The 19186-nt window shown below is 51.7% G+C and overlaps 2 protein-coding genes across 3 annotated transcripts in view; both read left to right on the top strand.

The window, feature by feature from the left end:
• Positions 1-10805, top strand: part of AATF (apoptosis antagonizing transcription factor) — a 102583-nt gene extending 91778 nt beyond the window's left edge. Inside the window, exon 12 of the mRNA XM_037163677.2 lies at positions 10241-10805. Coding sequence (XP_037019572.2) covers positions 10241-10304 — 64 coding nt within the window. The 3' untranslated portion in view covers positions 10305-10805. The remainder of the gene's footprint in view (positions 1-10240) is intronic.
• A 4756-nt stretch (positions 10806-15561) lies between these two features.
• The window catches only part of LOC119062593 (uncharacterized), a 30540-nt gene continuing 26915 nt past the window's right edge, over positions 15562-19186 (top strand). Inside the window, exons 1-2 of one of the 2 annotated variants that reach the window (XR_008389621.1) lie at positions 15562-15886; positions 16741-16948. The gene's annotated coding sequence lies outside the window, so the exon portion shown is untranslated. Of the gene's footprint in view, positions 15887-15919; positions 16460-16740; positions 16949-19186 lie in introns of those variants that run through there. The other variant, XR_008389622.1, reaches the window with a different exon arrangement.

Raw genomic sequence — 19186 nt, 5'->3', positions numbered from 1 at the left:
AAGTCATTTTTACTTGGTATGAACTCTGGGAAAAGATCTTTCGTGAACACTCTTGTATTTCTATCACTTCTGAGAGTGTACACCATAAACTTTGTTGTTATAGCATAGGTTTCCCTGCCTGTCCTGGCTATAATATCTATAGTTTGGTTTCTTGTGGTCCTCCCACAAGTTTCCGGCGGACACGTGGAGACTGCAGACAGGCCTATGTGTTTTGGACTGCCCTCAGGATTTGTTCGCTTTAAGAAGAAACCTGCCCTGGAATGGATTCTCCGTGTGCATTAACGAGGCGTAATAGTCCCTGGTCACCTTTTGTTATTTTTAGTGTTGGTATTAAGTGTCAAACCAAAAAAGGATATTCAGATAAAGGGTGCTGCCTCATGGTACTTTGAGTTTGAGGAGCCGGGAAGCCCACATTTGTAAAGGGAAGCATTATAACGACCCTGGAAATGAGGTCTTGAATGAGCCCTAACCACACCTTGTGTTTTATCCATTGTCTCCCTCTGGGGAGCAGAACACTTTATAAACATTAACTCTTTTACCCTCTGGGCACCTCCACTTACAGGTAAATAGGACTGAAAGCTCTTTCTTCTCCAATATAGATGAGGAAACATCAGCCCAGAGAGGGAAATTGAGGGAAATTACTGGATCAGAGGCAGAGGAAGCGTTTGTGGCCCGGGGTGTTTGGAGTCCCAGCGGAGGAGCTGGACTGCGTGGTGGCCGCTGACACCCAGGAGACCCCACTCTGTGCGGTTCCCCTTTCAGCTTCTCAGAGGCTGCTGGGGGTTGGGCCTTTTGTCTTGTGAGGAATGTGAAATGCTGCAAAGACGAGCAATTGTTCTTCAATGCTTTGTGCTCCTTTATAAGAAAGAAGAAATCAATACACATTTTCTCCCACACGCGCTTGGCAGCAGTCCGCCTCCTCTCCCACCTCGGTCCTGCAGGGCAGGCACCGCGTGCAGCACAGCAGACTCACCGGCTTGCAGGGGCAGGAACTCAAACCAGTCGTGTTGTACCGAGCAGGCAGGCTTTTCAAAGCCAGTCACGTAACTGGCTGAGGTTGTCCACTGACTAGTTGGTGAACAGAGTCCGGGAGAGATGGCCAAGTAGCCGAATCCTGGACAGTAAGCTTGCCCAGAGAAGTTCACCTAGCAGGTGTCTGGGTCAGATCTCCCCTTCTTCCAAATTACTCTCGGATTCACAGAGGAGAAGAGGGAGTTCTTTGAACAGTACTGTTAAAAACCACAAAGACTGACAGATGCAGGGCATCAATTTGCATTTGATTAATATAAGTAAACTGTCTAAACAAGAGCCCTATCTCTGAGTAGATTTTATTTTTTAGTGAGAAAATGTAGTATTGATTCCTGTAACTCTGTTTATAGCTTCCTGGCATTAAACAGTTAAGTGTGAGACATGAATAACAAAGAACTTGCAGCATTATTAACAGAAATGCTGGTCGAGGTGACAGATTAGCCTTGCAGGGCCAGGGGGTAGGATGCGGTGTCTAGGTGAGGAGGGAGCTCTGTCCATGGCACAGGGATGTTGGAGCTGAGAGCGCAGGTCAGATTCCAGGGCGGGGTGTTGGCAGAGAAGGGAGGCGAGCACAGAGCCTGGGAGGAGGTCTGTGCTCCTGGCCAGGAGGAGGATAAAAAGGACGAACACGGAGAACACGAGACCTTTGCACTCCAGTGAGAGGAGTGTGGGCCAGCTGGCCAGCAGTTACAAGTGTCTGCCACCGGGGTCCTGTGTCCCCCGGCTCAGCCTGGGACGTGGCATCCCAGAGTGGTTGCCCTGTGTGCGTTTGCTGGGTACTTGCTTCTTGTATGTTTGGATCGGTGCTGCACTTTTAAGAAGAATAAATCCCACTTATTACCAGAAATACTAAAACGGCTTGCTGGAACTCTGGGGGCTGACAGTAAGTACCTGCACTAATTTCTGAGTGCTCGGACTCCTTAAACTGGAGCTGAGAGCTGTCGTCTGCTGTGCCCCCTCCCAGGCCCTAGGTCGTTGGGCAGCAGCCTTGATAGGGATACAAATGTAACTGGAGTGTCAGCCTCACCTCCGTGCGGCTGGAGGAGGTGATTCACGTCCAAGCAGTGAAGCGTCCCCTGGCTTTTAACAGGAGCTGTTAGAGGGGCTGCTGTTTGAACAAGGAGCTTCATCTTCCTGAAGCCAGCAGTCACAAAACCGTAAACACAACCCCAGCCAACTCTATTGCCAGGATCGCGGTGGCTTGACGTTAATATTAAACATCTCCAGCAAGGCAGAGAGCTCTGTAGCGCAGCCACAGAATAAAAATAAATAAAAATAAAGAGAAAACCCTGCTAAAAGCGGTGAGGTGATTTGTCGTCTTTCCTTTGCGAGGCCATTTGTCTTCTCGCGCATCAGATCTGTTATAAAACAGTCAAACTGTGAAAGTGGAAATCATCCCAGGAATGTGGAATATTAATGTGCAGGAGAGGAGGTGATGTCCCCTTTGTCTAAAGTGCTTCTGCCCACCTCACCCCTGTTTTGTTTGGTCTTTTCTGCACATCCACCAAGGTGAATTATTTTTCTTTAAAAGAATTTGAAAGTCTAGCTATTGGTTGGGGTGATGGAAGTTTCAAGTATTTTTCTTCCTTTGTTTAAGGGAGTGAATTTGTAACTGACTTGGGAACCAGGGGGAACCTTACCAATTTACCTCTCCTTCCCTCCTCACCTCCTCACCTCCGCTCCTCTTCCCTCTCCTTCCTCTTTCCAGCCTTTCAGTTCCTTTGTTTGGGGCCCGAACCTGTTTCTATGAACATTTATAAATCTTCAGTCTGTCTGATCTTTAGGGGACAGGCCAGAGGCCACATGTCACCATCTGTAATTTAAAGCTGTGGGGCTAAAAGCATTTGCAGAGGCTTGAAGGACCTAGTTCTGACCTGACCAAAAGAGCAAATTGGAACAGACCGTCTAGAGTCTCCTTCAAGCAGTGGGAAGGAAGGTGAGGAGAGCAGACACACTAGGTAATTTATGGGCGCAGTTTGCTGAGAGCCCGCCTGGGTGCTGGGTCTGCCCGGAACTGCGTCGTGTACTGCCACCTTGTGGCAGATTTGGGAAGCTGCGGCTTGGCTGCTGTGGAGCTGGAGAGAGTTCAGCCAGTGTCTGATTGGAGGTTTGCCTTGTATCCGGATTTAGGTAATCAGTGGTAAAGGGGCAACTTCTGAGACACCATTACTTTGCTAACTTGATCCTGTTAAGAAATAAGCCCTACGTAAGGAAAGGTTGCTTTCTTTTCTTTTCATCCATTTTCTTTGTTGTGTGTGTGTGTGTGTGTGTGGTTTTTTTGTTATGAAATCTAGATTAGATTTCAAAGAAAGAAGCCTGTGATCCATTTTTGTTGCTGGGGGAGGTTGGGAGGAGAGTGAGGGGGAGTTAAGTGCTGCCCGTTCAGCCGCATTCAGGAACTCTGAGTTTTCTGCTCTCTAATTGGTGGCTGTCATTCTGACTAAATGACCCTCCCTGTGAGCGCTCCTTCCCGACGGCGGCCTTCCCAACAGCCCCGTCTTCCAGCGCAGTCCGCGGACCCCACTGCCACCTGCCACATGGCCTCGGGGAGCACCGGGCAATTGCCTGCGGTTTGGATCAATATATTTCCCCTTTTAGGTCATAGAAACATTTCTCAAACCTCTTCCCCTCCCCTGTGGAGTCACTGATACAGAGGAGAACGGTTTGGGTCAGAGGAAGAAGAAGGAATGAAAGATTGTGTCTGGCATTTTGGGGAGCAGACCACAGAGCATTCAGGTAGTTGGGGTTCGGGTTGGGAGGATCCTTGCATTTGGTGTCACTGGCAGGTGCCCAGTGGTCATTGACAGGGCACTTTTTGCGGTTGACCTTTGGAATGCACATTGGTGGGCCGGTCAGAAGAGAGTGGAAGCCCCTCGAGGAGGGGAAATCGGCGTTGAGGACACAGAAGCAGCCAGTCCTGCTCGGACCACCTGGGCCGCCCCGTCCAGTCAGGATGGCAGGGGAACTCCCACTTCGTTACAGCATGGGTGGGGTGAACTGTTCGCTTTTACTGGAAGAGAACAGACTCGGGTAGGGGAAGAAAGACATCAAGCAGTTGAAGTGCTACCCAGGGAAGAGCGGCCCGCCTCGTCCCTCTCCTGGCTCCACAGGGGCACAGGCGCCGGGTCTGGAACCGCGGAGCTGGGAGCAGCGTGAGGAGGGACGTCCGTGTCTCCCAGTGGCGCGGGCTGTCCAGGTGGGGGTCGCTGCGCTCGGTCACCCTCCCGCCTCAGCTTCCCTTCCATCGTTCCGACGCCCTGGGTGAGAGGCTTCTCCCCATCACATCTTTGTGCTCCTCCACACAATCTGACAGTTCGGGCAGACATTCAGCTGTATTTTAGGAATTTATGATACCTCTGCGTTATACTTTGAGGCCAAAGACCATACATATCTAAGGCATGTTTAGAAGCTTCCAAAGCACTAATAAGTAAACTGTTTTCAGAACACAAGCATGTAAAAAAGGCACACGTCGGGAACATCACCAGTAATTTTTAAAAGCATATCAGCCATCAGCAACCACGCGGTGAGTGTGGGTTTCCGTTCCGACCATGTCCTCCCGTCTCATAAGGATTCAGATTCGATCCGGATTCTTCTACACGTGGGCAGTGTGGGAATCGGAGCCCTTTGTCTCACCTTCCCTTTGTGTGTCCCCTCGTCTCTTGATTGTTGAATGTGTGTCTGAGGGACTGAGCTAAGCAGGACCAGTGCTGCTCCCCTTCTGTGTGCAGCACAAGGGTCCTCGGCGTGCTGGACGGGGAGGGTCGGGGGGAAGAAGAGCCAGGAGGCGTGCGGGGGTGTGTCGTGTGCATTTAGGGGGACACCGCTCCCCCCCACTGAAGTAGCAAACGAGCAATTTCAGATTAGTGTAGGGCACCTTGTGTGTCCAATTTAAAGTAGGAAAGCAGTGATATCGTCTCCTCTGGCACATTTGGAAGCCTGTTCGCAACTCCTGCATATACTGCTTGCTTGGGGAATATGATGCATTTGGAGGCTGCACAGGTTTCTTTAGGGAGCAGTGGCGTTGCTGCTGTCTCTGTTGTCACCCCCTTTTGGCCACAGGGACGGTAGGTGCAGCTCGGGGATATCTTGGAGGCTTGGGGGTTTCTGGCCAAAGTAGGGGTGTGCGGTGGCCTGGCGTGCGGTGGCCTGGCGTGCAGCCGGTCCAGTCCCTTCAGCCTGCCAGATGCAAGCGACCAGCCTGGCAGGTTGAAAGCCGCACACAGATCACCTGCAGGCTTAACGTGCTCGCACTGTTCTCCCAGTAACTGTGAGAGGCACCGGTCTGTGTTGCAGCTGGTGCGGGGCGGTGCCGTGGGGCCAGCGGGAACACGTCTGGGGGCCACGTCACTCTACACGCGGACTTCCGTTCCCTTTGGGACTGCGCTCAGCGGCCTTGGAAGTGACTGCGTTTCACAGCAGCTGGACCGTGCGCACTTGAAATCTCTTCAGAAGACTCACATGATAAATAAGCCGAATCCTCACACACACGCGCACACACATTCTGTCTTTATGGAAAATGGCTGCTAATCCATGATCATTTTTTCCCCAGAAACAGGTTTTATGATAATATAGTAAAAATATTAAATTAGAAAATGCCTCACTAAGGGTTATAAAATCTTACTACACCAGAGATAGGTAATTATCCCCTCTACAGCCTAAATGACAGTTTAAAAGAAATAAAAATGTTAGTGCTCATTACTTGCTTTTGTAGGTTGCAATAAAGGGTAAGTTAAATTTTAATTCAAGGAAGAGCCCCTGCTATCGACCTTCTACCTTAGGTCCAAGTCCTGCTAATGACTCTGTGGGTTATTCCCCTGCGTGAAACCAACATTAATGCACTTTCTACGAGGGACATACCCACTGGCCATTGAGGCCAAGAGTGTGGGGGAGGGCCTGCCAAGGGCGGAAGCACTTCAGCTCAGAGATTCGAATCTTGATTCTTATTCTGGTAGAGAAGAGGAATTATGTATTTAAAAAAAAGAAAGAAAGAAACTAAGTTCATTCTGTGTAGCCTTAAGGGGACCTCCAGCATTAAAGTGCACACTCGCCCTGGAGACGCCGGTGGGGACAGAGCTGACCGGAGGGTTGGTAGCTGGGCCTCTCCGCCTGGCCGGGCGGATCCTGGTGCGTGGGGACCCGTGGGGAGGGGTCCTGGCTGCAGAACGCAGTCTGACCCCATCCCGTGGTGGCTTTTTGGTACCTCCTTTTACTTTTAGGTTTGTTTTTCTTGGGATGGGGCAGGGGTTGTGGACACATCCTGTTTCTTTTCAGATGCTTCTCCCTTGCCCTGCACCGTGGCACCCACAGGGCAGTCTGCATCCCGTGGTGGGAAGGGCTTCCCTGGAGGAAGGTCCACACTCCGGATGTGTCTGCAGGCGCACCTGTGCCCGGGGCTGCGGGTTCTTTTTACCTGCCTGTCACAGCCGTCCTTGCCCACCTGATGCAAAGCTGCCTCAGGCCCCTCCTGGTCCTGACCCAGGGCGTCACCCCATAGTGGGAAGCTCCAGGGCACCACATGGGAGGACAGCTCAGGGTATCGGTGCCGGGTTGAGAACCTCCGTGGTTGAGGGCCAGGCAACGAGTCCCCTTGGGTCCGAGGGTTCCCAGGCCTGTAGTTTTAACGAGTTTGTAGGAGTCGATCCAGTTGTTATCTGGCAGACCGTCAAAACTAATTTTTGGTAGCAGATCACCGTGTGATTTTTTTTTTGGTGTATAACTCAGAAAGAATTAAAAGAATTGAATGGCATTGCTCTGACAAACCTCTCTCATTCCTACTTGTTTTTTTTTCAACTTCTTTTTTAAAAAATTTTATTTAGTTATTTTTCAAGTACATTTTTTTGTCTATTTCTCCCATCCCAGCCCCCCCACCCTGTGCTCCCTACCTCCCTCCCATTTCCTCCCCCCCTAGTCCTCATCCCTGTGTCTTTCATACTTGTTCCTCAAAATCCCTCCCCACCTACCTACTTGTTTATGTGACATGGTCTCAGCACTCAGGGCTACAAAACCACAGACAGGCGTAGAGTCGAAGCTGAACCCTCTTTCACTCCAGCAATAAACAGCTCTCCCTGTGGGTAGGCGGGTAGAGGCGGGAGGGCCTCACCTGTCTCACAGAGAGAAGCACGTCCCGTAATGTCTTACTTATTTCTGTGCCTTAAATTTTTACCAGAATTATAGTATATTTTAGTGTATTGTTATTGCATATATGGTTATATCCTCATAATAACTGTAATGATGACACAATCCAAAGTTAATTTTTTTAATTACTTACAGTGTCACGGTCTAAAGAAATTAAAATATTTTTATTTCAACTTTTTAGATTTCAAAACATGTTTCAATTTACATACTTATTTTTGAGGCCAAGAAATATGATAGGGTGATCGATAAAAGACTTTCAAGCATAAAACAATTATATTAGGACCAAAATCTCTATGGAAAAGTCAAGTGGAAATACACATTGAAAAAGGAAAAGGTGATATAAAATTTTCAAGTTAGAGTTTGTTTATGTGCTATTTAAATGAGTGATGATGGGCATAGATCAATACAGCATATAGATCTCATCGAGTGTGTTACAAAAGGGATCTAAGAGTTGTATTTTAAAAATCAGTGTCCACAATATTTTGGTAATTGTATCCTTTGTGGTTAGTAGGTTTATTTAAAAAGTTTATATGTAAACTTAAAAATATGTGAGGGGCTACCTGGTCTTGAAAATTCTGTTGGGACGTGCAGAGTGCAGAGATGAGGAAGACCGGGGCCCCAGGCTCCACCCTCCGTGGTCCCTGCTCCCCAGCTCTGCCCGGGTGGGCGGGCGCCTGGTCAGCAGGTGGGAGGTCCAGCCAGCCTGGAGCCTGTGCCGGGAGTGCTGAGTAGTTGGTGAGAGCAGGGGGTCTTCATCCTGGTGATGCTCCTGGACCCAGGGAGAGTCTGCTTTGTCTGTCTGTACAGATGGGCTGGGGAGGGGACGAGAAGGAGCCAGAGGTCGGCCAGGAGGCTCTGGCTGCGTTCTTGGCCAGACGTGGAGGCCTGGAGGAGCAGCTCTGAAGGCACCGGCAGTTCCTGCTTGTGGTGGTGGGTGAGGAAGACACAGAGTTGGAATTACTTGGGGATTTTTAGATTGGAATAATTCCTTGCTCATATTCTCCTGCTCTCTGTAACAATATTTTAGAGCCCAGACCACTTAGCTTTTCCAAGTTGCTTTGCCACGAGCAGCTACATATGTTGGTCAGCTCTGCCCACCTGGGTGTGAAACGATGCTCTGTCAGAACATGGGTTTCAGCATTTCACTCTGCCCCCGACTCGTGAACCCTGCTGTGGGCAGTAACGGCCACCTGGACCGAGGTGGTTCTCTGCTGTTGGGGCGCCCAGTGAAAGCGTTTGCTGGGCGGGCGCTAATGATGGGTCTGGTGAGGGCGGGAGGGGCCTCCGCGTTCCCCTCTGTCCCGCGCTGCAGCCTTGAAGTCATACTGTCCTTTCTGTCACGGTGGCTCCCCTGCGGGGCTGTTCAGTTTTTTGGTTGGACTGCTTGCTGGCAGGCAGATGGCAGGCCGTAGGGCGATGACGGGAAGCCTGGGCAGGGCCTTGCTGTTGCTTATGCCATGGAGCTGCTGACTCGGAAGCACCTGAAGGAGGTTGCCTGCCTCTCATTTGCATTTAGTGTGAAGCTGCCCTCCACCGCGGTGGGCTGGTTGTCTGGGGGCTGGCCAGGAGGGGCAGGCGGCAGGAGGCAGCAGAGGAACAGGAGACAGGACGGGGCTCGGGGTGGGCCTGCTCCCGTGGCCGGTCCTCAGGGCGGCGGTGCCCCTGTGGCCGCGTCGGAGCCCCACTGTTTCCCGGCTGTGCCTCCCCTGCCGGCCCTGTGGTCCTCAGGTCAGTGTGCATTCTCGGTTTCTGCGGTTCCTTTGGAAGGATTTTTTTTTCTTTTAAAAAAGTTTTAGTATGTTATTCCTATCGCTGGATTTTCTCATTACAGTACCTCTATTCTTACCACCACTATAGCGGGGTGACTTCAAAAACAGACTAATATGTTTTTATGTTAAAGTCTGGCTGAACCAAAACAGCTGTTTGAAGGCTGGATTTTTTGTTTTATTTTGAAAGGCAGCTTTGCTGGTGATGACTCCCAGATAATGAGACCACTTTTAAAAGCCTGTTTCCCTAACTAGAGTGGCAGGCTCTTTTTATGGTTAGATCTTGAAAATACAAAACGGAGCAGGCACAGCTTTCTCTGGGGCCATTGACCCACTGGCCGGGGCCTTGGCCCGAGCGTGCGTGTCCCCTCCCCCGGGGGTCCGTGGCCGGCCTTCCCGCAGACGGCCACCGTGGATCGCCGGCCACGGTTGGCCGTGCCCTCCGCAGTCCCCCTCCCTGGTGGGTCCGACTTGCTTGGACCCTCGTGGTTCCTCATCTCCCTCTGCCCGGAGACTTCGCTTTCTCTCCACAGAGGAGAGCGTTCTAGAGCTGCCGTTGCAATGAGAGGAGGGTACGCCCCCTGCCCCATCTTTTGTAGGTGCTCTAGGCCTCGATGTGGGACTCGGGCCAGGTCATTGAGTGTGCGTTGCACTCCGTAGCACAAACAGAGGTCAGAAGTGGTCCTTTACTTCCAAGGACTCAAGACCCTGGCATGCTGTGGTTTGCATCACATCAAACCCCAATTTTAGAAATAATAAATTAGCCAATCGAATTATGTATTAGATTGAGAACAGAGAAAAGGCCAGGGGAGTGGGGGAGGCCGAGGCTCTACCATGGCCCGGCTGCGCGTGTGACAGTGATTGGAATCTTGTTGCTGGGTCATTTTCATTGTTTTTCAAGTACTGCCAAGTCCGAGAAAATGTATGAAAACTAAATTATATCCCCTACATCCCACGTCTGATTGAATCCTCATCGTGTGGCAGCCTCATACATCCTATTAAAATATTCCATCTTGTTTTCTTACTTGAAGAGCCTGCGTGTAAAGGGCGAACTTGTAGAAAACTCATTCCCTAGAGACAGGGTATCCAGCCACGCTGGACTATTTACATATTTTACTATTTGAGTGGCTTCTTCTGGGTTTCTCCCTTCCTCTCTATTTGTGAGTAAGAGCTGTGGGATGCATTTTTAATTGTGTGGCTGTGTTTTCAATTGAACAAACAGATTAGGGTATTACCCAGCTTCTTAGTTCTTTTTTTAACCTCGAAAAGTTAACCAGTGTGTTAACCAATTCGTTTTCTTTGTCTTCCAGGACAGAGTTGTATCGATCTCTTTTTGGCCAACTGAGCGCTCCCAATGAAGGCCACCGGCAGTGACAGCGCCCGTCTCTCTCACCATGAGGCCTTGAGACAGGGCCTCTGACACCCAGGGGGCGCCCGGCCAGGCAGGCAGCGCACCCAGCCCCGAGTGGAGGGACCCGTCGGCCGGTGGGGTCAGCAGACCCCTGGGAAGGTGTGCTGTGCAGATCATGTCTGAATGAGTCCCAGGACGCCTGGAACCCAGCGTCTGTGTCCGAGAGCCCTGCCCTGTGGCCTGTCACCGCCACAAATAAAGAGCACTCTGCTGCGCCCTCGGTTTCTTAAGCAGCGAGAAGTCTGATTTGGGAGGGTTTTGTTCTGTCCCCGGCCAGATGGCCTCTCTCACAGTGTGAACCTCAGGGCACCTTCAGGGCGGCGCTGCTCTCTGGGTGCATAGCACCTCCTGCGCAATCATGGCTCTGAGGGGCAGGGACGCCCCAAAACCTCTGACCTATGCCCCGGAGACTGTCACTTAGAAGTATTTGCCAGTTTGTTGCTAAATACAGATCTCTGACTTCATCTTTGTTTTTTCTTTTCACCCACAAAGGTTCTTCCGGAGTCCTTTTCCATTCTCTCCGTTCCTAAATCACGTTATTGAGATTAGCTCTGGTGTAAATCTAGCAAGAGGAAATGATTCACTTGTTTTTCATCCAAAGGTCACAAGCTGGAAATTAAATCCCCATAAGGGGGATTTATTGGCCTGCTGTGGTCAATATGTAGTGAAGATGATCTTGCATAAGTAACGCGTGCGGACCAGCACACGGGCCTGGCCATCTCCTGGGGGCCTTGCCCAAATCTTTATTTAAAGCTACATAATTAGAGAAGAAATGTTGCATCCCGGCAGTTGAGTGCAGTTGAATTAATTTAATAACTAGACATTGTTTTTTTTGTTGTTTTTTTTAAATTTTATTTATTTATCTTTAGAGGGGAAGGGAAGGAGAGAGGGAGAGAAATATCAATATATGGTTGCCTCTTGTGAGTTCCCCTGCTGAGAACTGGCCTGCAACCCAGGCATGTGCCCTGACTGGGAATCGAACCGCGATCGTGTGGTTCGTAGGCCCGAGCTCAATCCACTGAGCTACACCAGCGAGGGCTAGACGTTGTTTTTAAAGTTGGATTTTGATATTGTTTTAAAATGTCAGAACCAAGTGACAGATTTCTGCGCCCAGGAATCCCACGTATCACTGACTCAGTGTCCGGGGGGCCGCTGCATCGCACCTGAAGGCCGGGCCCCGGACGCAGCCCGTCCTGAGTGCGGTCTGCTTCAGAGCTTCCCGTGAGCATCAGTGTCTGCTGAGCTCAGAATGGGGCAAGTGGGGGCGGGGTCTTCCCATCTCATGTTAATTGGACCTTGGAACTTGGCGATTTGTTTTTCTTGTCTCTGTAGTTACCTCTTGGGCTTGGCTGTCAGGGAAATGTTTAATTTTCAGTGTGTCTCCAGTTACCCCAAAGATCAATCAACAGAAATAGACGAGTTCCCCCACACTTACTCTCTTCAAAATGATCACTTTAAAAATATAGGACACACAAGCCCGTCCGTTAGCCCGAGGATTCGGATAACTCGCACTGGAGCAGCAGGTGAGTGACCTGTTCCCCTGGATGCCAGTGAGCTTGTGCTCACCTGTGCTCCCTTAGAGGAGGGGGCCTTTGTCGTAGTCGCTCTCTGCCTGACGGAGAAAAAGGTTTAAACAGGTACTTCACAATATTTGGAGTCCAGTCTGTTTAATTAAAAATGAATTAAAATCAGGAGAGATGAGAAAGAATGGAGAGAATTTTCAGTAAAGGGAGGCTTGCATTTTAAAATTCAGAAGACCACCCTCTTTCCAGCCAAGAATAAATTGGAAACTATTTTAATTGACATGGATACTGCAATTCAACTGTTACTAGAAAGACAGATTAGTTGATTGATTTGCATTTTAATAAAACTAATACTTAACATTTTGGTAGCTAATGCTTATTTTTAAATGATTTGAGAACCGTTATCAAGAGTTTTCAGAGCCCCTTTTCAGTGTTGACGGAAGCATTTCTCCCTTTTGTGTGGAGTTTGCTTATTTTCTTTTTGCCCAGCTGAGGACTTCACACCTGACACTCATGAACTGCAGACCCTGAAGCCCTCCCCAGTACAGGGAGGCGGGCGCTGGCCACACTGGACACCCAGCCCAGGTTCCTACGAGGGCCAGGCGCTGGGAGTGGGCGCTGGGCCTCTCCCTTCAGGACAGAGACGATAAGGCTGGTTTCTTGTCTTCATTCATTTTATGTTAAAAATTAATTGCAGGGAAGTAGAAGGAACAAGTGACAGTGAGACTCGGCTGTCGTCCCCTGCCCTCCACTTCTCACTGAGGCTCGGAGCAGCACAGTTCTCGGGGTGCAGGGGTGGGGTGCAGCGGCAGCCGGTCCCTCCCATCAGCAGGGTGCAAGGCGTGGTTCTTTCGACTTCTGGACCGTTCACATTTTTTACTTACCCTTTAAATTCAGTAAAAACACAACACCCACGTGACTGTGCCTGCCAGCCCCCACCACACACACACGCTGCCAGTGGAGAGCTAGTGGTGCGTGGGATGCTCTGCATTTTAATGTGAAGAGTACAGTAGAAGGTTATTTCCATGTTTTAGCAGATATTTAAGTATTTTAATTGCTAACTTACAGTTCCATTTGGAGCATGTATCTTCAGTACCTAACCAAATCCCGTTACTGAACATGTAAATTGTTAATTATTTGATTTTATGAATAATGTTACAGGGAAATATTTGGGCATAAAGCTTGTTTATTGTTTTTCAAAATTAGTATTTTTCTTGGCATATATTTTTAGGAACAAAGTGAGCCCAGTGAAAGAACTCGAGTCTTTTGAGGGCCCTCTGTGCACTTCCCAGGGGCCGGGTCAGGCCCTCGTTCACGTCTCACTTGGGGGGCGGAGAGTGGAGAGTGGAGACCGACCAGCCCTGGAGCCTGATCCTGGGGTTTGTTTCCTGTTCCCAGGGAAACCGTCCATCGCCATCCTCCTCTGGGGGGATTAAAGAGCTCCCACCTGGGAAGTGCTTGGAGATGCTCCCAGGAGAGATGGTGGATAAACAGAACGTGACACTGTCTCCCACCCGCCTCTGTTTCTGGTTGCTCCCCCCTCTCCCCTCTGGTTTTCATGCTCTGGCTCCTCCCAGTGCTTTGGTCTGGAGATCTCAGGTGGGGCTCACTTGCCATGGGTGGGTTCACCTTCCTCCCAGCTGCTCTCCACTGTTTCCGGTGTGTAGCCATTCTCTCCAGAGTCACATCCCAGACCACTCAGTCAGCGTCGTTTGCAAACCCCGAGAGCCAGCAGAACACCAGGGAGGGCCCACTCCGCCCCGTTCAGCAACACGCTGCACCTGCCTCTAGGTTTCCTCGTGGAGGGTGATTTTCCTGGTGCCTCTTTACCATTTCTTCCAGCAGGAGCGGAGTTGGAGGGTTCATGATGAATCCAGATGTGACGTTCGTCATGAACCCTGGAGCCATTTCCCAGAATATCACGGTCACTCCGCATCTGGAGTGTGTTGATGCCCAGCCCGTGTCCTCTTGGGCTGGGCTCACAGCCCGGGCAGCCTCACGTCTCAGGGAAAGCTTGCTGTCCAAGGAGCCCAGGGCTCGGGTCAGAGGTGGGCGTGCTCTGTGCCCCCGGGGGCTGGCTGCCCCTCTGGTGACGCCCTGCTAGTCCCACCCTGTGGACTTGCAGATACAAGCGTGAGCCTTGTCTAAAGCGAATGAAGCTTGTTTTCTGCACCTGAGGTTGTGCTTTTACTTTAATTTATGTACGTGCTTGTGTATTGGGGACAGCTGTGCTAGGAATTCATTTGCGCTTGCCGTTTTCATTTTTATTTAAGGCTTAACCTCATTTTATGTACATCTTTTTTTACTTTCTCTTTCTTCATAACATTTCAAAAATAATTGCCAGTAATTTGGTAAGTTCGTGAACTGATTCTTGCAAGTGCAGTGGGTCCCTGTCACCAGCGGGCGTGTGTGCATTCCGTTCGCCCACAGCTCTGTCGCCTGCTACGCGCCCGACTGCAGAGGAGGTGGTGTGGATGCAGCGAGTCTGCCCGTCCCACTCTTGTTTTCCTTGCTTATCTATAGATTTCCTTGCCCGAGCTGTTATCACCCACGGCGTGGGGTCTGCCAGTACGGTCGTAGCCTCAGCAGCATTTATATTCCTGGGACGTTTGCTTGGTTTATTCCCCCGGTTGAGGGTTCTCAGTTCATTTGTTGAGGTCAAGGACGCTGAATTCTCAAGAAAGAAAATTTTAAAAACAACAACAAAAAAGAAAGAATACTCCCACATCACTGGTAGGGTAGAAAAAATAAGGTCCCCGGAAGACACTGTGACAGTAACAGAAAGGTTCCTGCCCACTCCCCACCCCCACGGACCCCCTCCAGGATTGGAAACGAGATCAGGCCGCTCTGGGCCTGCAGGCTCCTTGTCCCGCGGGGCTGGCGGCTTCCTCTCAGGTCTGCCCTCCCCAAGGGAGGGACGGCTCTAGTTCAGGGGTGTGGTACCCTGTTCTAACAGATTGGGGCGGCATAGCTAGTTTTAGGACGGATTTATGTGGTGTTTTGAATAAAGAATATAAGAATGAAAGGTGGAGTCATGGGGAGAGACCTGAAGTATACATCAAACCTGCTAGGATGTGACCTTGAGGAAGTCTTTTGAGCTTTGGCTTCAGGGTCCTCACATTAGTAGGAGGGTCCACTAAGCTGGTTTCTGAGGACCTTCCCGATCTGCAGCAGCTGCTTCTAAAGTAACGGCAGTGCGGTAGATTTGGGTTTAGCAGAGGTGCAACAGTATTTTTCCACATTCGTTAATTCAGCTATTTACTGACCTCCTACTGTGCGCCAGGCCCCCGTCGAAGCTTAGCAAAGGGACCATCGGCAGGCGCACAGTCGCGGGCCGGTCTCTGTTCTCTTCTGCATCTCTAACTGGGGCCTGATTGAGCCCAGCAGATCCGCTGGAGTTGCCTTCATTAATGCTGGCTGGTCCTCTTGGACGCCCAGCTCTGAGCCCATTCCAGGCTTGGCCTCAGTTTCCCAAGGTTCTGTTTCTTCATGGTGAGAGGTCAGCCCGGCAGGAGGGCAGGAGTCCCTGTGCTCTTGGGCACTCCCTCCCCGGGCTCCAGCGGCTGCCTCTGCGCGCCCAGCCCGCGGGACAGCCAGGTGCATCATCAGCGTGCAGGTGTGGCTGACACCGGGCAGGAAGCAATTAGCCTGCTGCTCTGTATTTCTGCCCCTCAGCGAGGGCGGCTCTGAGCGCGAGGATCCCTGGGCGGCTGGCTACCTCCCTCGCTCCCGCGAGTCGTCCTGGGGAGCCGGGAGTGTCCGGAGCGTCGGGCCGGAGCTGTGCCGCCGAACCCTCGGGGGTGGGGCCTAGAATCCTCTCACTGCGCCGTCCCGCACCTTGTGGCTTTTGAGCGCTGGCGGCGTGGCCAGTGGCCACTATTGGGGAGCTCAGGTCGATGCCAATAGTTTCCAACCTTTCGCAAGTTACACCAAACACCGAAACTGAACGAGGACAGTGATCCACGGATGGGCCGGCGAGAGCCCCCGCTGAGGGCACAGGGCGCAGTGTGGTCACCCCGCAGGTACGTGCGCGGGAGGGCGCGGCGGGCGGCGCGTGACCCGGGCCCGGAGGGTGTGGGGAAGCCGGTGTCCTCGCCTCGGTGCCCAGAGGGCGAAGGGGGTCCCGGGAGGCCAACGGCCCCCTCTCTCCTGGGGGATCAGCCAGGGAACTGACTCCCTGAGGCCATAAAACTGTTTCCCAGTGTGACTCTTGTGTCCTTTAAAGTCGTAGCGCACGGCACCGGGTTTTGAGAGCTAAATGTAAGGCTAATTCGGAACACGTTGGGCGCGATAACTCCGAGTTCACGTTGTTAGTGGAGATAAGCAGGAAGGAGCAGGTGCTTTTGAACTTACTTATCAGCCTCTCCGCAGGCTCCGGGGCGCCGCGAGGCTCAGCAGGGTCTCGGGGAAGAGGCTGCCCCAGGCCCCGGGCCTCCGTTTCACCCGCCGACCTTTGTTCCCGGCGGGGGCGCGGGCGTTGGTCGCGGGGAGCCGCGCCTGGGCGCTGAGCCCCCCCAGCGGCGCCGGGAGCCTTCGGAGCGGGCCCTGCGGAGACTTTGCGTTTTAAGGTCACATCCTGATCTTGGCGAAGAAGGGTAAGAGGGGACCAACGTGAGCCCTAGTTCTCAGTTACATAATTAAGCCGAGATTTTCCTTCCTGAAGGAACAAAAAGAGGCCAAGGACAGACTAATGGAAACCTCAAGGTCGCTTCTCCGAGAGTGGCCTCGGCGGCGAGCCAGGGCGGACGGCCACCTCCGGCCGCGCCCCGGGTCCCTGCTGCCGGCCGCCTGCCGGCCGCCGGAGGGGCGCTGCGGGGCGCGGGCGCCTCCCCTCTGCTTTCTTACATGAAGCCTTTGCTTCTCTTGGCCCAACCAGGGAGGCCCACGCGGGGGGCTGAGCACGAGGCCACCTCCTGGGCTGCATCGCTCCCCTCCTGTCGCCCTGGCCCGCCAGCCTCTGCCGCAAATGGCCCCGCCGCGCGGCCCAGACGACCAGTCCCCGGGGCCCTGAGAAGGCCTGCCTCTGGACGAGGACGTCAGCCCGGCTGGCTCTGCTGAAGTCGCTCATCACCAGATAAGTGACGGTAAAATAGTGATGCTTTATTAATTGCTGGTATGGCTGCTAATTAGAACCCAGGCGTGTGCTCCTTATACCTGTTCATACAGTTGCTCCGGAGCGGAAGGCCTTGCTCGCCTCTCCTTCCCTCTCCCCCCACCCCCAGAAGAGAATTTCAACTTTAAGACAAACAACTTCATTTACAAGTGTGTCTCTAATTAGCTGCAGAATTAGGAAAGCTGAGTTTTCCCCCATAGATCGGCTGAACCCCCGAGGGAGACTGGTGGAATAGAGAGAATCGCATTTCCAATTATTTTGTTGAATTGCTAATTTAGTTATTGTGCCTGGTGTAATTGTGATGGGTATTGGGTGTGCAATTCAATTTGTTTTAAATATTTGTGGGAAGGCTGATCAGTAATGGAGCTGACCTATTTTGTGGCCTAAATTGAGGGAAAAGAAGGCTAAAACACAACAGCCACAAAGATATAGTTTGTTTCCATTTTTATTTTGATCTCTCTCATCCCTTTTAAGACCATTGATGCAACAAAAGGATTAAATTAAAAGACGACAGCGCTTTGATCTTCCTACTTTGAAAGCTTAACTGTCCTTGGCAGTCGACTGTGCCAGGACCTTAAGGGAGAGCTGTGGGTGCGCCGCTGGGGGGTGAGCAGCGCCGCCTCCGGTGACCTCGTCTCTGCGTGTGCCGGGAAGCGGTTTGGGTGCTCGACTCCTGAGACCAGGCACGCGGCGGGATATGGCGTGTCTGGCTGCAGATTACTGCAATAAGGCGAATATTGCAATAAAGTGAGTTGAAATATTTCTGCTGGAGGAGGGTCTTGCCTTCAGCTCATAAAAAATGCAACATCTGTGAAGCACAAGAAAACGAGGTGAACCTGTGGTGTGTAAAGTAGCGAGGTGCCTGCAACAAATACTGCTGAGTCCTTCCGGCTGCTGGGCCAAGCCTGGGGGTCCATTGGCAAGGAGGGAACCTTCCCACCAGGTAGTGCCGTGTGCAGGGTTGGTGACCAGGGGACCCGCCTCGGTGGTGTCGGCACAGTCCTTGCCCCAGGTAGGTCCTACTGCTGCTCCCCATCTCCTCACCACTCAGCCAGCGTCTGGACCAGAGGAAGGGTCTGTGGTCTGATACTGTTTACCAGCCTGTTGGGTGCTGGGCAAATCCATCCGGCGTGGGCCTGCAGCAGGGCTGTAGCTTGTAGGGAAGAGCAATGGATGGAACTCTGCCAGGACTTGAGGCCACAGAGTGTGAAGCAAAGTGCAAAGCTGGGACCTGAGGGCTCCAAAGCAGGAGCTTTCTGCCCTGGTTATTGTGAAATTAGTGTGCGAGTACCAGGTGCTGCACTGCCCAGGGTTGCTTACAGGTAAATGGAGGTGCTGGGCCTTGTCAGGCCTCGTGCACCCCACCCCCCGGGCTCTTTCTCAGACACAGGGTGTGGCTTGGTTGGGTTTGGTCCAGGTCCAGAGGGTGGCAGACCAGAGTAGATTGTGAGAATGTTAATAGTAAAATGGGTATGGAAGTGGCTGACTTGGATTCTGAAAGCATCACTTTGTAACGCAATTAACTTAGGTGCCAGGGTCAATCTCTGCGTTTAGCTGCTGAGTAGAACTTCGTGGTTCCTGTGTGACAGATGACCAGGGCCTGCGGAAGGCACTTTGGACGCACGTGGTCTGGCTTCTCTCTGCATGAGTGTTTCTGGAGGAACTGGGAGAGAAACCTGGTGGTCACTGATGCCGATCTTGACCACCTGGGTCTGTGGATGGAGGGCAATCATTGTACCAGCAACACCGCGGGGAGTCTGGGAGGCTCTGGGGGAGGCAGAGGTGGGGGAGGAGCTTGTGGAAACAGGTGGGAGGGCAGGAGGGCTGGCTCTGGGTGGGAGGGCGCCCCTCCCCTGTGCCAGTTATAGTTTTTACAGCTTTGATATGGGGGTGTAATTTACTTACCGTAAAATTCACCCATTGTAAATACACAGTTCAGTGATTTTTAGTAAATTTGTAGAGTCACGCTATCATCAACCTATTCATCACTTTTAGAATGTTTTCATCCCCCCAGCAAATGACTTCTGTGCTGGTTTGCAGTCCACCTGCAATTCCGCCCCACCCCAGACACTCACCCATCTGCTTTCTGTAGCCGTCCATCAGTCTTTTCTGAATGTTTCCTATAAAAGTCATACAGTAGGTAGTCTCTGTGTCTGGCTTCCCTCCCTTAACATGAGGTTCATCCGCGTCGTCCAACGTCAGTAGTTTT

This window comes from Artibeus jamaicensis, unplaced genomic scaffold, assembly GCF_021234435.1.
Source record: "Artibeus jamaicensis isolate MK-2021 breed Jamaican fruit bat unplaced genomic scaffold, CSHL_Jam_final contig_1998, whole genome shotgun sequence".
In the NCBI taxonomy this organism is placed as follows: domain Eukaryota; kingdom Metazoa; phylum Chordata; class Mammalia; order Chiroptera; family Phyllostomidae; genus Artibeus; species Artibeus jamaicensis.
The sequence above is the reverse complement of the archived record's forward strand: the minus strand, read 5'-3'. Positions and strand labels throughout refer to the sequence as shown.